Source organism: Rhinolophus sinicus, chromosome 16, assembly GCF_057876585.1.
Source record: "Rhinolophus sinicus isolate RSI-liver-muscle chromosome 16, RSI-T2T, whole genome shotgun sequence".
Lineage (NCBI taxonomy): Eukaryota > Metazoa > Chordata > Mammalia > Chiroptera > Rhinolophidae > Rhinolophus > Rhinolophus sinicus.
Genome location: NC_142516.1, coordinates 716,041 through 734,072, shown reverse-complemented (window position 1 = coordinate 734,072; position 18,032 = coordinate 716,041). Strand labels below are relative to the sequence as shown.

The 18,032-nt window shown below is 52.7% G+C and overlaps 1 protein-coding gene and 1 long non-coding RNA gene across 10 annotated transcripts in view; one reads left to right on the top strand and one right to left on the bottom strand.

The window, feature by feature from the left end:
- Nucleotides 1–3,804: 3,804 nt before the first annotated feature.
- LOC141571217 (uncharacterized) lies at nt 3,805–11,049 on the bottom strand. Its single transcript, XR_012496025.2, has 3 exons — nt 10,939–11,049; nt 4,275–4,349; nt 3,805–3,929 (listed from the first exon to the last, which is right to left on the bottom strand). It is a non-coding gene; the product is annotated as an uncharacterized LOC141571217 (long non-coding RNA).
- GRIN1 (glutamate ionotropic receptor NMDA type subunit 1) overlaps nt 11,034–18,032 on the top strand; it is a 22,908-nt gene continuing 15,909 nt past the window's right edge. For 2 of the 9 annotated variants that reach the window (XM_019756778.3, XM_019756785.3), the window contains exons 1-4: nt 11,339–11,733; nt 14,041–14,175; nt 15,645–15,821; nt 17,752–17,814. In XM_019756778.3, coding sequence (XP_019612337.2) covers nt 11,476–11,733; nt 14,041–14,175; nt 15,645–15,821; nt 17,752–17,814 — 633 coding nt within the window. In that variant the 5' untranslated portion in view covers nt 11,339–11,475. Of the gene's footprint in view, nt 11,734–14,040; nt 14,176–15,644; nt 15,822–17,751; nt 17,815–18,032 lie in introns of all 9 variants that reach the window. The other 7 variants (XM_019756781.3, XM_019756777.3, XM_019756783.3 and 4 more) reach the window with 7 other exon arrangements.

The following is an 18,032-nucleotide window of genomic DNA, read 5'->3' as shown; positions in this document are numbered from 1 at the left end:
TTCAACATCTAAAAATTAATTAATGTTATACATCATATTGATAGTAAAGCACCAAAACTATATGACCATTTCAGTAGATGCAGGAAAAGCATTCAACAAAATCCAGTACTATTTAGGATAAATATTCTCAAAAAGAATATTTATCTCAACAAAAATATTAGTGGTAGAGGAGAACTTGGCAAAGGCACATAGGCACAGAACCCTACAGGTCACATCATACTTAATTGTGAAAGAACAAAACTTTTCCTCTAAGACTGAGAACAAGTCTAAGATGTCTGTTCTCACCACTTATATCCATCACGGTACAGGCAGTTCTACCTAGTTCAGTAAGGCAAGAAAAGCATAACAGGGCGGCCGGATGGCTCAGTTGGTTAGAGCCAAGCTCTCAACAACAAGGTTGCCGGTTCAATTTCCGCCTGGGATGATGGGCTGTGCCCCCCGCAACTAAGATTGAAAATGGCAACTGGACTTGGAGCTGAGCTGCACCCTCTACAACTAGACTGAAGGACAATGATTTGGAGCTGATGGGCCCTGGAGAACCACACTGTTCTCCAATATTCCCCAATAAGAATTTAAAAAAAAGAAAAGATAAGCTATCCAGACTGAAAAGGAAGAAGGAAAACTGTCTACTTTCAGACAACATGATCAGACAACATGATCTTCTACGAAATGCTCAGGAGTCAACACCACCACCAACAAAACGCTACTTGAATTAATAAATTCAGAAAGGTCACAGGTACAGGATTCATATTCAAAAGTCAATTTCATTTCTATATATTAGCAATGAACAGGCTGAAAATAAAATTAAGAAAACAATTCCATTCATAATTGCATCGAATACTTAGGAATAAATTTAACAAAACAAGTGTAACACTTGTACACTAAAACCTATAAAACATTGCTTAACATAAAGATTATTTAAATAAATGGATCAAAAACTCAGTATTGTTAAGATCAGTTTTCCACAAATTGATCTATAAATTCAGTGCACCCTCTATCAAATATTAGCATAAATTGACAAGTTAATCCTAAAATGTATATGTAAATACAAAGGACCCTGAATAGCCAGAACAATCTTGAAAAACAATGATTTTGAGGGACTACGTATGGCTGATTTCAAAACTCACTACAAAGCTACAGTGATCAAGAGCGTGGTACTTGTATAAGAATGAACATGTACTCATAGATCATGGAACAGAACTGGGATTCTAGAAATAAACCCTTACATCTGTGGTCCATTAATTCTCTACAAACGTAGCAAGGGAATTCCATCAAAAAAGATGGGTTTTTCAGCCAGGGGTGCTGGGTCGGCTGGATATCGACATACAAGTGGAAGAATTTAAACTTTGTCTCCCACCACACACCAAAAATCAACGCCAAATATAAGAAAACTACAAAATTCTTAGAAGACAACATAAAATAAAATCTTCATAACTTTGGGTCAGGCAAAGATGTCTTAGCTATACCAAAAGCACAATCAATAAAAGAAAAAATTTTGATAATTTGACTTCATCAAAATTTAAAACTCTTGCACTTTAAAGACAATGTTAAGAAAATGAAAAGACAAATCATAGATTTGGATAAAATATTTGCAAAACATACATCTGATAAAAGATTTTTGTCCAGAATATATAAAGAACCTTTACAATGCAATAGTAAAAAGATAATTAACCCAATTAAAATGATCAACCGATTTGAATAGACATATCTCAAAAAAAACAAAAAAACATAAGCTAATAAGCATATGAAGAGTCTCAACTTAATTAGTCATCAGGGAAACACTAATTAAAACCACAATGAGATTCATCTGCATGTATTATAACGCTCTGCCTAACAACAGAAGAATATACAATTTTCTCTAGTGCATACAGAACGTTTACCAAGAAAAACCATATTGTGGACCATAAAATAAGTCCCAGTGTATTTAAAATCAACAACAGACTTTCTCTGACTATATTGAAATAAAGTAAAAATCAATAGCAGAAACATATCTGAAAACTCTCCAAATATTTGGAAGTTAAACAATTCTAAGTAACATATAAGTCAACGAAGAAATCACAAGGAAACATAGAAAATATGTTTAACAGAATGAAAATAAAAACACGGCAGGTCAGAGTTTGTGGGATTGACTGCAGTAATGCTTAGTGGAAACTTTGTAAGGAAATCGAAATCTTGAATCCTACTTCAAAAAACCTATGGTCCCCACGTTTCTGTTCTCAGTAAATCTGATCACCGTCCTCTGTTGCTCAGGACAAAAACTTGGGAGTTATTTTTGACTCGTCACATTCCTCCTCCCTTGTCTTGTCACCTCTCCTGCCTGGCACATGGATTATCCATCCCGGTCGGTCACTCCCCCATCTCCCTTGGTTACCCACATAGCTGCCAGGTGATTAGTCTTCTGGTCAAATCCCTCCGGTGGTGTCCTGCCACATTTCAATAAAGCTGAAGCCCTCATCGTGACCTACCTGGCCCCATGGGATCCCACCCATGACCTCTCTGCCCTCTTCCATCACTGTCTCCCCCACTCACTCTGATCCGGGCCTCATCTCTCCACCACAGAGCCTTTGCACGTGCCACTCACTCTCCAAGAAACACTGTTTCCACAGATATTTGCATAACTTGCTCTCATTTCATTCCATATCTTCTCAAATGTCATTTAGGTGAGGCATTCCCTGGAATGGCACCCTGTGTTGATTAGTTAGTTGTCTACTGCTGCATAACAGATTACTCCAAAATGTAGTGCTTACAGCAATAGCATTTATTATCTCTCACGATTTCTGTGCTCAGGAATTCTGGAGCAGCTTAACAGGGTGGTTCAGGCTCAGGGTCTCTCATCAGGTGGCAATCAAGATATCAGCCAGGGCTGCAGTCATTTGAAGGCTCAACCAGGGCTGGATGGCTGGAGTTTCCAAGGTGTGACTTGCTCCCATGGCTGGCAAGTTGGTGCTAGCCATTGGCAGGAGGTCACTCCACTGGCAGACATTTCCCTCCAAATGGCCTCTCCCAGGGCTGGTGAACATCCTTGCGACATGGCTCTGGCGGCTTCCCCCAGAGCAGGTGACCCAAGGGGAACAGTGCCAGGAAAGCTGCCCTTTCTGGATCTTACCTCGGAAGACACACAGTGTCACTGCTGCCATATTCTATCCATTAGAAGGGTCACCAAAGTCAGGCCACATCCAAAGGCGAGGAACTGGGCCCCCCTTTGAAGGGACGCATGTCAAACTCCACATGCAGCCCCATGACTTTCAAGCCTCCTACTCCGCTGTCCTTTTCTTCAGAGTATGTAATGCTGCATGAAATGGTGTAAGGTACCTATTTATTTGCCAGACACTTTGGTTCAGGGGTCTGACTTTTGCACTGCTGTACCCCCAGCCCTTAGGGCAGTGCCTCGCACATAGTAGGTGTAGTAGGTGCTCAGAAATGTCTTTTGAGTGAATTACACATGAATGTTTAGTCTTGCCCACGCGGGATGTGTGGGGACTTTGGGATGTTGGGAATATGGTCCTTCAGGAAAAGCAGAATTTAGACAGTCAGAGAGGACAGGGACAGGGGTAGGAGGGACACCAGTGTCATCGGTGTCCGCAGCTATTTTCTGTGAGGGCCCTTGGGCTTCCCCAGATCAGGGGACAGAGACCCTGACTCAGGCCTGCTGACGACCAACCCCATCTCCCAGTCCTGATTTCGAGGTCCTCACAGCAGGGGAGCACCAGAAGGAAGCCCAACCTTCCTAAGCCCACTTGGCCCGCCATGGGCAAGGTGGATGGACACATTCCCTGCACACCTGCTCCTCTGCCTGTCAGCTTCCTCCTCTCAAACAGGCTTCCTCTTGAGAGATCCAAGATGGCAGAGCAGATAAATACTGCCTACGTCCTTCCGTGAACACGTTAACATTTCAACTAAGTTATAGAACAATCAACCTGGAGAACCATCTGAAATTTAGACAAACAGAAGCCCTATAACTAAGGATATAAAGAAACCACATCAAGACTGGTTGGAGGGGCGGAGACACAGAACTGGCTAACCCCAAACCTCCCTGTGGTGGTTGAGAACCAGGAGGGATACCTCGTCTGTGGAGGTTCCCCCAGGAAGAGCAAGGGATCCCAGCTCCCCCAATATTAGACGCCCCAGCCTGGAATACTGGGAAGAGGAGCCCCCACAACTGTCTGTGAAAAACAGTGGGGATTCCGACCATCTGGGTGGGACGGAGGCAGCAAGAAACCCAAGTGTCCTCTTAAAGGGCCCGCACACAGACTCACTCACTCGCGGGCACTCACCTTGGGTTCCAGCGCAGGGACGGTGACTGAAGGGTTGTCGGAGGAGGCATACGGGAGGCAGACCGAGATATGTGGCTTTGAGACAAAGGGTGGAGGACACTCAGCATTTTCCCTGTGAGGAGTTCTCCTCCCGAGCAGCCGGCAGGCGGACGCCATCTTTCCTGTGTTGAGCCCGCCCCCTACGCTTATGGCCAAATCTGAATCTGATTGGCCGGGTGAGCTCCACAGCTCCACGCTGCTGACTTAGCTGGGACCCTGCCCCACCCAACTTGCGCACAGCTGGAGGCACTTTCTCCTTGAGCAGCCAGCCCCATTCTTATCATACTCTTTCTAGGAAAACTATCTGAGTCCGCGGGCCCCAGGTAGGCAGAGACTGGCCTCAGTGTGCTCTGAGACTTTTGCTGAGTAGCTCCATGCTCAGCACTGTCACCAAACCAGAATTTACATTAACCTGGTGACCACAACTCTTCCTCCTCTAGTGATTCCCTGAGACCCTGCCTCACTTAACACGTTGCGTACGGATCACGAGAATCTTCATTTTTTCTGAGCCATGCGTTAAGGACGGATAACGAGAATTTCAAAAGATTGGGCAGAGAGCAGTGAGAGGCCAAGACGGAGGTGAGACGAGTGGCGATAGGGAACCAGCTGTGAAAGTGCCTACGCAGTGGGCCCCCAAGGAAGACAATCCGGCCAGGCTCTCGGGAGATTTGGCCACGCATCATCTGGAGCCCATAGTGGGAAGAGGAAAGAAAAAATATCACACACGGGTGTGTAAAGTGTGCGCATCAAAAAAAGTGAGAAGTGAAACTTGGTACATATGCAATTTTTGCCGTGTCCCACTGCACAAAGGAAGCTGCTTTCTGCAGTATCACACCAGGAGGGATTACTAACATCATAGGTGAGTAAATCCTAAAAAATTCCATAGAAAAATAATAAATGACATAGAAGCATTTACGGTTTAAAGAGAAGAGTGCATTTTAAAGTAGTTTCTTTTAAAAACCTGCCAGAACAGAGGGGTAGGAGGAATTTAAACCCCGCCGTACGCAACGTGTTAACTCTCATACTGCATGAGGCTTTAACAGTGGCTGAACCTTGAGGGAGCAGGTGGCAGCAGGTCTCCAGGTGTCCTGGATTTTTGCAGAGTTACCCCAGGCCCAGTATTGGTGGCAAACATCCTCAGTTCTCAGCGTGACCTCTCCCACATGCCTCTGAGTTTAGTACAGGCAGCTAACAACTGTGGATGTCTTTGTAGCTCCTACCAGGTAGCCCCCAGCGAGTCACAAGCAGTGGGTGACCTGGGTCTGCACCAGAGCCCCTCCCAAGAGACCCCAGAACCAACATATTTGGAAGTTGTCGTCAGACCACAGCAGAGCACCACCCAATTAGCCCCACAAGTAGCACACCCAAAGGGCGGTCTCAATAAGCACCAGAGCCCACTAGGGTGAATCCCACTCAATGGGGTAAGACCCCTGCACAACAGCTTATAAACTGTGGACGTGTCCAAACCCCACAGCCAGTCAGCCTGAGGGTCAATCCCACCCACTGATGTGCCAAGAGCAATCAGGCTCAACTATAACAGGAGGGCACACACAACCCACACGAGGGACACTCCTGGGACACCCAGATCAGGTGACCAGGGAGATTGTGTCAGGGCCCCACAGGGCACCAAGTACATAAAGCCACCTGGCCAAGACTGGGAGACATAGCAGATCTACTTAATACATAGAAACAAACACAGTGAAGCAGCCAAAATGAGGAAACAAAGAAATATGCCCCAAATGAAAGAACAGGAGAAAATCCAGAAAAAGAACTAAATGAAATGGAAGCAAGCTACCTACCAGATACAGGGTTCAAGACAATGGTTATAAGGATACTCAAGGAACTTCGTGAGAACTTCAACAAAGAGATTGTAAGCATAAAAGGGGCATAGAAACCATAAAAAAGAACCAGTCACAGGTGAAGAAAACAATAACCAAAATTAAAGAATGCACTAGAAGGAATCACTCACAGACTAGATGAAGCAGAGGATTGATTCAGTGATTTGGAAGACAAGGTAGCAGAAAACACCCAATTAGAACAGCAAAAATAAAAAAGAATTTTAAAAAATGAGGATAGTTTAAGAGACCTCTGTGACAACATCGAGTGTAATAATACTCTCATCCTATAGGTACCAGAAGGAAAAGAGAGAAAGCGAGGGATTGAGAACCTATTTGAAGAAATAATGACTAAATACTTTCCTAACCTGGCAAAGGAAATAGACATACAAGCCCAGGAAGCGCAGACAGTCCCAAACAGGATGAACCCTAACAGGTCTACACCTAGACACATTAATAATTAGAATGGCAAAGATTAAAGACAAAGAGAGAATCCTTAAAGCAGCAAGAGAAAGGCAACCAGTAACTTATAAGGGAGCTCCCATAAGATTGTCAGCTGATTTCTCAACACAAACTTTGCAGGTCAGAAGGGACTGACACAAAAAATTCAACATGATGAAAAACAAGGACCTACAACCAAGATAACTCTACCCAGCAAGGCTATCATTTAGAATTGAAGGACAGATAAAGAGCTTCCCAGACAAGAAAAAGCTAAAGGAATTCATCACCACCAAACCAGTATTACAACAAATGTTAGAGGGACTTCTTTAAGATGGAAAAATAATCAAAATTATGAAAAATAAAATGGCAATAGCTACATATCTATCAACAATTACTTTCAATGTAAACAAATTTAATGCTCCAATCAAAACACATATGAGGGCTGAATGGATAAGAAAACAAAACCCTTACATATGCTGCCTAAAAGAGACTCACTTCAGATTGAAAGACACACACAGAAGGAGTGGAAAGGGATGGAAAAATATACTTAATGAAAATGGAAATAAAACGAACAAGCAAACAAAAAGCTGGAGTAGCCATAATTATACCATACAAAATAAACTTTAAAACAAAGGCTATAACAAGAGACAATGAAGGACCAGGTAACCCCAATTCAGGGTATTTATCCAAAGAAACCCAAAACACTACTTAAAGGGGACATGTGCATCCATATGTTCATTGCAGTATTTACAATGGCCAAGATGTGGAGGCAGCCTGGGTGTCCGTCGATGGAAGAATGGATAAAGAGGAGGTGGTACATATATACAATGAAATATTGCTCAGTCATGGAAGGGAATGGGTTCTTGCCATCTGCAGCAGCATGGATGGACCTGGAGGGTATTATGCTGAGTGGACTGTCAGAGAAAGACAGATGCAATGTGATTTCACTTATCTGTGGAATATAAGACCAAAATTAACAAACTCATAGATACAGAAAACATTTTTTAGAAAAGATTTTAGGGGCCGGCCCGGTGGCTCAGGCGGTTAGAGCTCCATGCTCCTAACTCCGAAGGCTGCCGGTTCGATTCCCACATGGGCCAGTGGGCTCTCAACCACAAGGTTTGCCAGTTCGATTCCTCGACTCCCGCAAGGGATGGTGGGCAGCTCCCCCTGCAACTAAGATTGAACACAGCACCTTGAGCTGAGCTGCCGCTGAGCTCCCAGATGGCTCAGTTGGTTGGAGCGCGTCCTCTCAACCACAAGGTTGCCGGGTTCGACTCCCGCAAGGGATGGTGGGCTCTGCCCCCTGCTGCAACTAGAAATCAGCAACTGGACCTGGAGCTGAGCTGTGCCCTCCACAACCAAGACTGAAAGGACAACAACTTGACTTGGGGGAAAAAAAGGCCTGGAAGTACACACTGTTCCCCCATAAAAGTCCTGTTCCCTTCCCCCCCCCAAAAAAAAAAGAAGAAGGGCTTGTCATTAAAAAAAAAGAAAAAAAAAAGATTTTATTGGGATGGGGACAGGACTTTATTGGGGAACAGTGTGTATTTCCAGGACTTTATTGGGGAACAGTGTGTTTTTTCCCAGGACCCATCAGCTCCAAGGCAAGTTGCTGTCCTTTAAATCTTAGTTGTGGAAGGTGCAGCTCTGCTCCAGGTCCAGTTGCCGTTTTCAATCTAGTTGCAGGGGTCGCAGCCCACCATCTCATGCGGGAGTCAAACCGGCAACCTTGTGGTTGAGAGCCCACGCTACAACCAACTGAGCCATCTGGTCACCCGGGAGCTGAGAGGCAGCTCACTGACTTCATTCTAGTTGCGGAGGGCACAGTTCGCTGGCCCATGTGGGAATCGAACCGGCAGCCCCATCGCCCAGAGCTTGCGCTCTAACAAACTGAGCCACCTGTCTGCCCCAGTAATTGATAAATTTAAAAAGGGGGGAAAGGTGAAGGGGAATAAGAGGTCCAAATTTCCAGGTGTAAAACAAGTAAGTCAGGGGGATGTAATGTGCAGCGAGGGGAATAGAGTCAGTAATACTGTGATGGGGTGGGATGGGGTCAGGTGGTTGCTGGACTTCTCATGGTGATCACTTCTTTAGGCAGATAAGTGTTGAATAACTATCTGTACACCTGAAACTCATATAATATTGCATGTCAGCTACATTTTAATAAGAATCTTTTTTTAAAAAATTGGTTTGCTCTTGGCAGAAATGTGTCCACAGGTGGCTCTTGAGCCCCAATTCTCCAAGATTCATCTGCAGAAAGGATGTAGAAGTGGGTTCTTGTCCCAGGTTCTGATCTGGCCAAAATCCTAGGGAAGAACCTTGAGTAGTCAGCTTGGGTCATGTGACAACCACTCCACCAATTGACTGAGGCCAAGGAGGGCCTGAATCCCAGGTTGGAGTGAAGGAGGGGCAGGAGCCGCTCCCTCTAGCTGTGGGCAGAATGAGGGAGCACTGAGGTGGCCGTGCTCCTGAGCACCTTCCCATGGGGAGGCCTGGGACAGAATAAAACCTCCCTCCCTACCTGGGGCGAGAGGTAGCTTCCCGGTCTCTTTGGCCCACCCCACAGAATCTGACTCACCAGGATTCAGAGACATCCAAGTCTCAGGGGTTCATTTATCACAGCGGGGCAAAGCTTGGTCAAGGCCTTCTAGGGCTGCACCTGCACCCAGGATGGGGGTATGGAAGAAGCCCACAGGTCAAATGGAGAGTGAAGCCCAGTAGAGACTCACTCATGGGGGGAACTGAGGCCTGAGGGCCAGGCACAGCTGCCCACCCCCCATGTCTGGACATTGGGGACATGTGGAAGGGCTCCAAACAAAAGTTTAAGCACCTGCAGTCTGGGGAAGGCAGTAGTATGCCGGTAAAATGGCATTCTGAAGGGAAAGAGGAGCCCTGTTTGTAGGGTCTGGCAGTTTCCCTGGTCTAAATACTCCCTCCATGGCCAGTTTCAAGCTCCTAGGTGTGTAACAAGCAGCTCACAAATTTCTCAATATTTAGAAACTCCTCTCCAGGGCCAGTAGAAGCTGCGTCATACCCCATGAGGGAGCAGGGAGGAGGAGGGGCCAGGCCCTCTGGCTGCAACCCTGTGAAGCTCTTCCTCCCCCAGTGTCCTGAGGCTGTCTGGGCCACAGCGGGGCTGGCTGACCCGGTGTCTACCCAGCCCAATGCACACACGCAGCCTCCAGGCTCTGACCTGCCGGACGCCACAGAAGTTTGAGATGGGGCCGGCTCTGGGCCCTTGAGCACACCCCACGCGCCCCCCTGTGAGCCCACAGGAGGCGTCAGCTTCCCCAGGGCTGGTGCTCCTTCCACTGTGAACCTCAGGTGGGGAACAGAGAGAGGCAGGGCTGCAGCAGGATTAGCCCCCAACCAGCGATTCCCTTCCTTGAGAGAGGAGTGGGGAGCATGCCAAGCGCCACAGGCCCTGCCTCTCAGTGCCAGGGGTCCCGCAGTGTCTGGGTTTGCCAATGTGGGGGTCAGCCTCCTGGTGAGAACTAAGGGGTGGGAAACAGCATGACTCCCCCCTCCCCCTCCCCGTTTGCTGCTCAGAACATCACTTAGGTGTGGGGACAACCCAGCTTTGTCCCCATTGGGGGCTTTTGCTGTTGGGTCTGCAGAATCCTTAGTTGCTATTGGAAACGGTGATGTCACTGGCAGGGGGCGGAGTTTTAGCTCTCCTCTAGTTAGGGAGGGGTAAGCACACTCCAGAGGTAGAGGGGACAAAGAATTAGGATCCTGAGGACCAGAGGGACTAGAGAAGCTCTGGAGAGCGGCAGGATGCGAGTGGCAGTGCTGGGAATGCATCAAGAAATGGGCATCAGAGAGGCAAGGAGTGGCAGCAGAGGGGCATGGATTTCTATCTCGGCACACACCTCACTGAGCAATGCTTCCTGATGTCTGCCCTTGGCCGGGTCTGCTGCAGACACCCGACCTCGACCCTGGTCTCTCCATAGCTGCTTTAGGTCCAGACCGCCAGACTCCTGGAAGATCCAGCTCAACACGGGGGCGGCGACTGTCATCCCTTCTATTCTTTTCAACCCTTTGGGGGAAGTCCAAGTCACATGGCTAGGCAGGTGGTGTCTTTTCCCCATTTTTAAGCCTCCTGAAGAGGGGGGAGCCCCACACTCCCTCCCCCAGATGGACGTGGCCTAGGGCGGCTCGACATCCCTGGGTCTCCAGCCTAGAGAGTGAGGCACCAAAATGTCACTGACTATGGATGAGGACTCGTGCACGCTTGTGCACGCCAACACACACACACACACACACACTGGCACAAAACATTCGGTTATGTTAAAAGACACACAAGGCTGCGGCTGCACGCGGTGACGCGGACCCCTCTAACCTACCTAAATTCAGTTCCCTGCAGGTTCCAGACAGCACACACGCGCGCGCGTACACGCACACGCGCACATACACTCCCACACAGGCGCTCCCTCGCGCCACGTTCTGACAAATGCTCACAGGAACGCAGGCGCACACTCTGGCGCCCCCCCTTCAGCTCCGTGTTAAGAAGCGGGGGTGGCGGGAGGGGTAGGAGACGTGAGTCCTGCTCCAGGCTCCGCAGCTGCCGCAGTAGCCTCAGCGTTGGGACCGGGACCAGCGAAGCCCGCGGAGGAGCCGCAGCCGTGGTGTCCTCTCGGCACGGGACGACAGGAGCCGCTCCGAGACCCGCTTCAGCACCGCGGACAGCGCCAATCGCTCGGGGCCAGGAACCCACGCGCACCCAGGACATCCCCCGGCGGCCGAAGGCTCGGGTGTCCCCGCCCCTCCTGCAGACGTCCTGAGCTTAAGGCTCCCGAGGACGTGGCGCTCCTCGCTCGCGGGATCGGGGGCGCCCCGCCAGGGATGCGCCGAGGGCCCCGCTTTCGCGCTGCCCGGAGCCCATGAGCACCATGCACCTGCTGACACTCGCCCTGCTTTTCTCCTGTTCCTTCGCCCGTGCCGCCTGCGACCCGAAGATCGTCAACATTGGCGCGGTGCTGAGCACGCGGAAGCACGAGCAAGTATTCCGCGAGGCCGTGAACCAGGCCAACAAGCGGCACGGCTCCTGGAAGATCCAACTCAACGCCACCTCCGTCACCCACAAGCCCAATGCCATCCAGATGGCCCTGTCGGTGTGCGAGGACCTCATCTCCAGCCAGGTGCCGGCCCCCACCCCCAGGGCTCTTGCGGGCGCCAGCTCTTTCCCCTCCCCCCACCGCCTCCCCACCATCGTCTCTCCCTCACCCTCCAACCCTCCCGCTGTCCCAGTTTCATCCATTTTTCATAGTCCTGTCCCTGCCTTTAAGAGAGGACACCCAAGTCAGAGGGCTCATTCTGGACAGGGTTGGTCTCACTAGTAGCCAGTGCCCCATCTTGGCCCCCAGAGCGGTCCCCTGCCAGTGTAGCCAGTTCTCAGAAGGATTCCAGGGCTCGAGGCCCTGACCAGTGTGTGCAGACATGTGGCAGGCATTTGGCAATGTGTGGGGGTGGGGGCACCCCGGCTTAAGGTCAGAGGTGCCTGTCCCAGTCACAAGCAGGCAGGGCTTCAAACAGAATGGGACCAGGGGCCACCTTTGTTTCCGCTTCTTGACTCCCACCCTTCCTCTCCCCCTCCCCCCAGCCACAGGTCTGCCCAGGCGTGGAAGCAGGGTGTGCTGTGGGCTGGATGTGAGCACTGCACGTGTGGGAGGCGGCAGGGCACAGCATGGGGGCCGCTGGCAGCCAGTGCGTGGGCTGTGGGGGAGGACACGACTCCCGGATTTGCCTGCGGAGCTGCCTCTGGGCTGCGTTGCCTGCTGAATTCCAATGCAGACGCAGGAACACTGCACTGCAGCTCCTTATGTAAGAGGCAGGGCTGCCGCTGGGAGTAGCTCCCCCTGCTCACCTGGCAGACAGACACGTGCCCCCATGTACATCCCTGTCTGTACACAGGGAGGCACAGACTGACACTAGCACACACTTATGCACACCAGCAGCACATGACCAGTTGCACACCCTCACTCACATACACACCTGCCCCCCATGCACATCCATGGACACACTCATGTGCCACACACTGCCTGGCATACGAAGGTACACAGGCAAATGTGTGCTCACACCTGCCAGGCTGTCACACATGCAAACACACATACAAATACAGACATGTCGGGGCACACAGTGTGCACATGTGTGTCCCAGCACATGCCACAAACTTCATGTCACATGCACACACATGCTCACAAACACTGACTGGGCACCTGTGGGTGCAGGCTGGAGGGGAGGGCAAATTAGTTCAAATGGCCCAACTGCAGGAGCCAGGCCAGAGCTCTGCTCTGATACCCCTTCGCCCCACGAGCCACTGCCAGGCCCCAGCCTGCAGTGGGTGATGTTCTGTGGCCAGTGGCTTCAGTCACTTGTTCCATCTGGGGAGGGACGGACATGAAGTAGAGCCAGGAAGTCCAGGTAGGACTCTTTCTGGGGATCCCTCCTCCAACTAACTCACAGTTTTGCTATCTGTGGGCACAACCAGTCCCAGGAGCAAAGGTGACAGCAACAGCTGTCACTCACTGAGCACACCCTACGGGCCAGGCCTGTGCTAGCGTGGCAGCCATCACCCCACCGTGTGCAGCCAGTGTACAATGCCCCCTTGATATGGAGAAGCAGGTGGGCCGTGTGGCCCAGATGCAGGTCCTCATGTAAGAAGGGTATGGAACTGCCCAGCTGTCTGGCCCCGCTCAGCAAGGCAGTGCTGAGCCACTGGCTTCAGGCCTGCCCACACGGGCGTGGTCCAGGCAGGAGGGCCAGGCTGCCCCAGCACCTGCCTTCCTTTCCTTGAGGCTGTGGTCAGCACTCATCATCAGTACTGGGTCTTGTTCAAACTGAGCCGTGCTCAGCCTGCCCCGGAAGACTCAACAAAGGGACTGAGACCTTTGGGTGGCTCCTTGCCTGGCCTTTCCTGCCACAGCTCGGTCTGCGACATTTGTTGCTGACTTTCTGGAGACCAGTCTGCCCACCTCTGACCCAGGATGAGGGACAGTAGGCGGTCTGGCTGTCAGCTTGATTCGGGAGCAACTTCCTCCACCCTAGGGGTGACTTGTATGGCCAGAAAACAGGCCTCGGCCTTCCCTGTCAGGGTCTGACCACATACCTACAGCAGCTCCTGCAGTGGGAGAAGGCCTGGGACAAGGGAAGCGGGGTGGGGGGCCCTGTCACTTCCCTGTGTGTCCTCAGCCCCCAGAGTCTTGCTGTGCCTCTGACTCACCCCTATGATTCTTTTGTACTCAGAGTCTTATACTCAGAAGGTGGTTATAGGGTCTTGTCTCCCTGCCTTGTGGGTATGTACCCTGCGACTGTGTGTGCATAAATGGTGCCCCCTAAACACCCCTCCCCCCGTCTGCTGAGTTCAGCCTCTGCTGCTTCTGGACGGAGGCTCCTGCGCAGTGCCCAGCCAGCCCCCACTCGAGCTGACCCTGTCCCCTTGTCCACAGGTCTACGCCATCCTAGTCAGCCACCCACCCACCCCCAATGACCACTTCACCCCCACCCCCGTCTCCTACACAGCCGGCTTCTACCGCATCCCCGTCCTGGGGCTGACCACCCGCATGTCCATCTACTCAGACAAGGTAAGCCTGAGTGCCTGGTAGGCTCCGTCCATGCTCAGACCGGCTGTTCTGCCGCCCAGGGCCCTTGGCAGCTGCATGGGGGTGGGGGCACAGACAGGCCCTCAGACCACGGGCTCTGGGCTCGAGGAGCACCAGATGGTGCACAGCACCGAGCTTATGCACGCTCACTCACACGACACACTCGTGGTCTCACAGACACACACACTCATGCGCGTACACAATACACACACTCACAGATACAAACAAATCCATACACTCACACCTGCATACACCCACACACGTACACACATCCACACGAACACTCACGTGCTCTCACATGCACACACACGGGCACATTCGCACGCATACTCACACCATCACACACTTACATTCACACTCACAGAACACTAACATGTTCACCTCCCACACACATTCACATACTTATACACATGCCCACACACACACACACGCACTCGGGCAGATGGCCCACTGAGGCGACAGGTACAATAGCAAGCCCTGGGAAGCAGCAGAGTTGCCCTTGACGGTGGAGAAATGGGGGACCCCTTCCTGTGCCCCCCAGCCACTGCCTCCTTCATCACTCTGAGCACCAGTCTCCTCAGATGCAAAGAGGAGCAAAATGCTTCTGCTGAGGAAAGCAGCCAGGGGAGCACATGCAAGGCTGGGGGGAGGGGCTGTCTCTCAGGGCAGGACCCCAGACCATCACATGTCCCCAGGCCACTTCCAGATGATGACCCAGCCCTCTGGTCCAGCATGAGGGCAAACCTAATGGCCAAACCTCACAGCCCCACCGTGCCCTCACTCATGGTGCCAACCCATTGCCAATCGGTGCCCGACACAGGGACCAGGAAGGCCTCGGTCAGAGACAATCCAAGACCCCAGCTACAACCCTCTTGCAGCCATGTAGCCAGCTGGTGACGGACAGAGGCCAAAGGGCATTCTCCCACTCTGGTTCCAAGGCACTGCCCCCAGGCCACAAAGAGGGAGCCGGTGAAAAAATAATCTGGAAGTCTCAGAGGGCCCCAAGATCAGAATGGGTCAGCAGAGACACTGTGGGGAGCCACCGTGCTTCCTGGACAGACACTGAGGACCTCAGCTGAGGAGGGAGGGGCCTGCTCCTTTCCCTCTCCCTGCCTAGCAGTTAGTGTAAAGGCAGGACCAACAGGCACAGCCCCTAGACTTGGTGCAGAGATGAGCTCTGTAGGTCCAAGCGTGAGGGTTTCCTGACAAATACTCATCTTTGGGAAGGACCCGTGAGAAGCCTGGTGGGGGGGCTGTCTTTGAGGTGCCCCATGTCAGCGAGAACTTTCTCAGCCTAAGTGGTCCGGCAGGAAGTGGCTGCTGGGAGGTGGGAGCCCACCCAGGAAAATCCCACGGACCTGCTGGTGGACACGGAGCCTCCATTTCTCAGAGGCGATGATGTGTGTGGGGGGGTCACGCACCGGGCCCCCCTCACGCCCCCGCTTCCGCAGAGCATCCACCTCAGTTTCCTGCGCACCGTGCCGCCCTACTCCCACCAGTCGAGCGTCTGGTTCGAGATGATGCGCGTCTACAGCTGGAACCACATCATCCTTCTGGTCAGCGACGACCACGAGGGCCGCGCGGCGCAGAAGCGCCTGGAGACGCTGCTGGAGGAGCGCGAGTCCAAGGTGAGACCCGGGCGGCAGAGGGGCGCCTCGCGCAGCAGGAGGCGCGCAGCGGCGGCCTGCGCTGTGTCTGTGGCCGTGTGTGAACACCTTCTCTTTCCATCATGCATGGTCAGCACCACCACGTCTGGCGAGCGCCCGCCCCAGCCTGTCCTCGGCTCATTTCACTTGCTTCTGCCATTAGTCGAAATCTCCTTCGTGTCAGTCAGTTTCTGCGGGGCGAGGGCAGGACCACCTGGAGCTCCGCAAACACCCCGCCCCGCCCACCCCACCCCTCCTCCCGGCCCGCAGCACCCTGCCGGACCCTCCCCTTTTGCCCCTCGCCCATCCACAGCGGCCTCCCCAAGAACTCCCTTTCAGGGATGGCGACCACTCACCAAGCCCCCTCCCAAAGCACCCAGTCCCCTCCCTGCCGTGACCCATTCCGTGTCCTCACGCTGGCCTCACCTCCCCACAGCCCTCCACCTCACAGCAGCCCACCCCCTCCCCAAAGCCCCATCCAGGCCCTACGGCCCCCAGCCTGGGCCCTTCCCCCTCCTCACCTCTCAGCACAGGGATGGGCTTGCCTGGGGACCAGTTAGATGCCTGAGTCTAGGACACACTGACCACCCTCCCCCTGCCCCAGCCCCACCCCCACTTTGTAGGGTTGCTGAGAGACTACAGTGCCGATTTCTGGGGGTCCAGGTGACCCCCTTCCCCTTCCTTGCCTGCCCCCACTGCCAACCTGAGAAGGAGCTGGTGCTCACCACAGGCCCAGGGTGAGCCTTCACCCAGCCTAGAGCCCGGGCGCTCAGCCCAGGTCGGGTGGAGACACAGCTGGGCAGAGAGGGAGGGAGGCCAGGCTGGGGGGTGCCTGGGGAGGCCAGGCCAGGGGGGTGGGGAGCATGTTCTCTGTGAAGTCGGAGCTGGCTTCAAGAAGCTAGTGCCAGCCCCATGGCCTCAAGGCACCACAGAACCCTGAAGGGAATAGAGGGTACTGCTTGGGGGTGAAGTCAGAGGGTCCTGGGGGGCCCTGCTGTGGGGGACTGGCTGAGTCTGGGAGGGAGGGCTGGCTACCAGTGCCTCAGGGCCCCACGCCTCCCGAGATAGCACCCGGCAGGCATGTCGCACTTACACACTCACTAGTCACACCCCTGCACACCCAATCACAAGCGCCCACTCTCACAGGCACATGCAGTCACTCCCAAGACCATCCCATCCCCACACTCCACACCTCCTGCCACAGACTCAGACACACGCCTCCCACAGACCTGCCCGGGCTCTCACATGCAGGCCCGTGGCCCACCAGCTCACACACGTGCGCATGCACAAACACAAATGAATGCTCAGCCAATACTAACCCTCACTCTCGCCCCGTGGGCTTATGTAGATCACTGCTCCCATGTAGATGGCTGTCTCCTAGCACATATATGTACACCCATTCGGGTCATACTCACTCCCCAGTGCACATATGAGTCAAGGGGTGTGCATACACCAGTTAGTGACAACAGAACACACGGACGTCTTAGAAAGGCTGAAGGGAGAACTCAGGGAGGAGGAGGGACAGAGGGACAAGGCATGGCAAAGGGCTTCTCACCCTCCATTGAGGACTGATGTAGGGAGGACCACACAGCAGGTGCATGGCCAGGGTGGGGGCAGCAGGTGGGGCTCCAAAGGGATACATTTGGTGTGGATGCGGACAGGGTCTTCCAAGTGTGACCGTTTCCAAGAGCATAGCCTCATGGCCGGGAGCCTCAGTGGCCCTTTGCCCCCTGGTCCCCCAGTACCGCCCCGGCCCCAGCCCCACCCGGGCCTAGGTGTTTGCGAGCTCCAGGTACGTGCCCACCTGCAGATGTGCCGAGGAGGTGGTGTGATTGCTTTGGCGCCGTCATTTTCAACCGTTTATAATCTTCTTCTGTGTCTGCATATTTTCTCTGTGCACATTATTCATCAGAGTAAAAAAAGGAACTATGAAAACCTCGACCAACTGTCCTATGACAACAAGCGCGGACCCAAGGTATATATGCATGGACGTGCACGCCACCCACCGACTAGGGAGCCGTGGCCTCTGGCACCTCGGCCACCAGGGCTGTTTTCTGGCCCAGCTGAGCCACAGGCCTGAGCAGTGAGGAGAGAGAGGTCATGAGGCAGGCAGTCACAGGCAGGACAGGGCAGGCAAGGGCTGCGTGGGTGCCCACTGCCTGCCCCCCGCAGCCTCCGCCTTGGCCTGTGCCT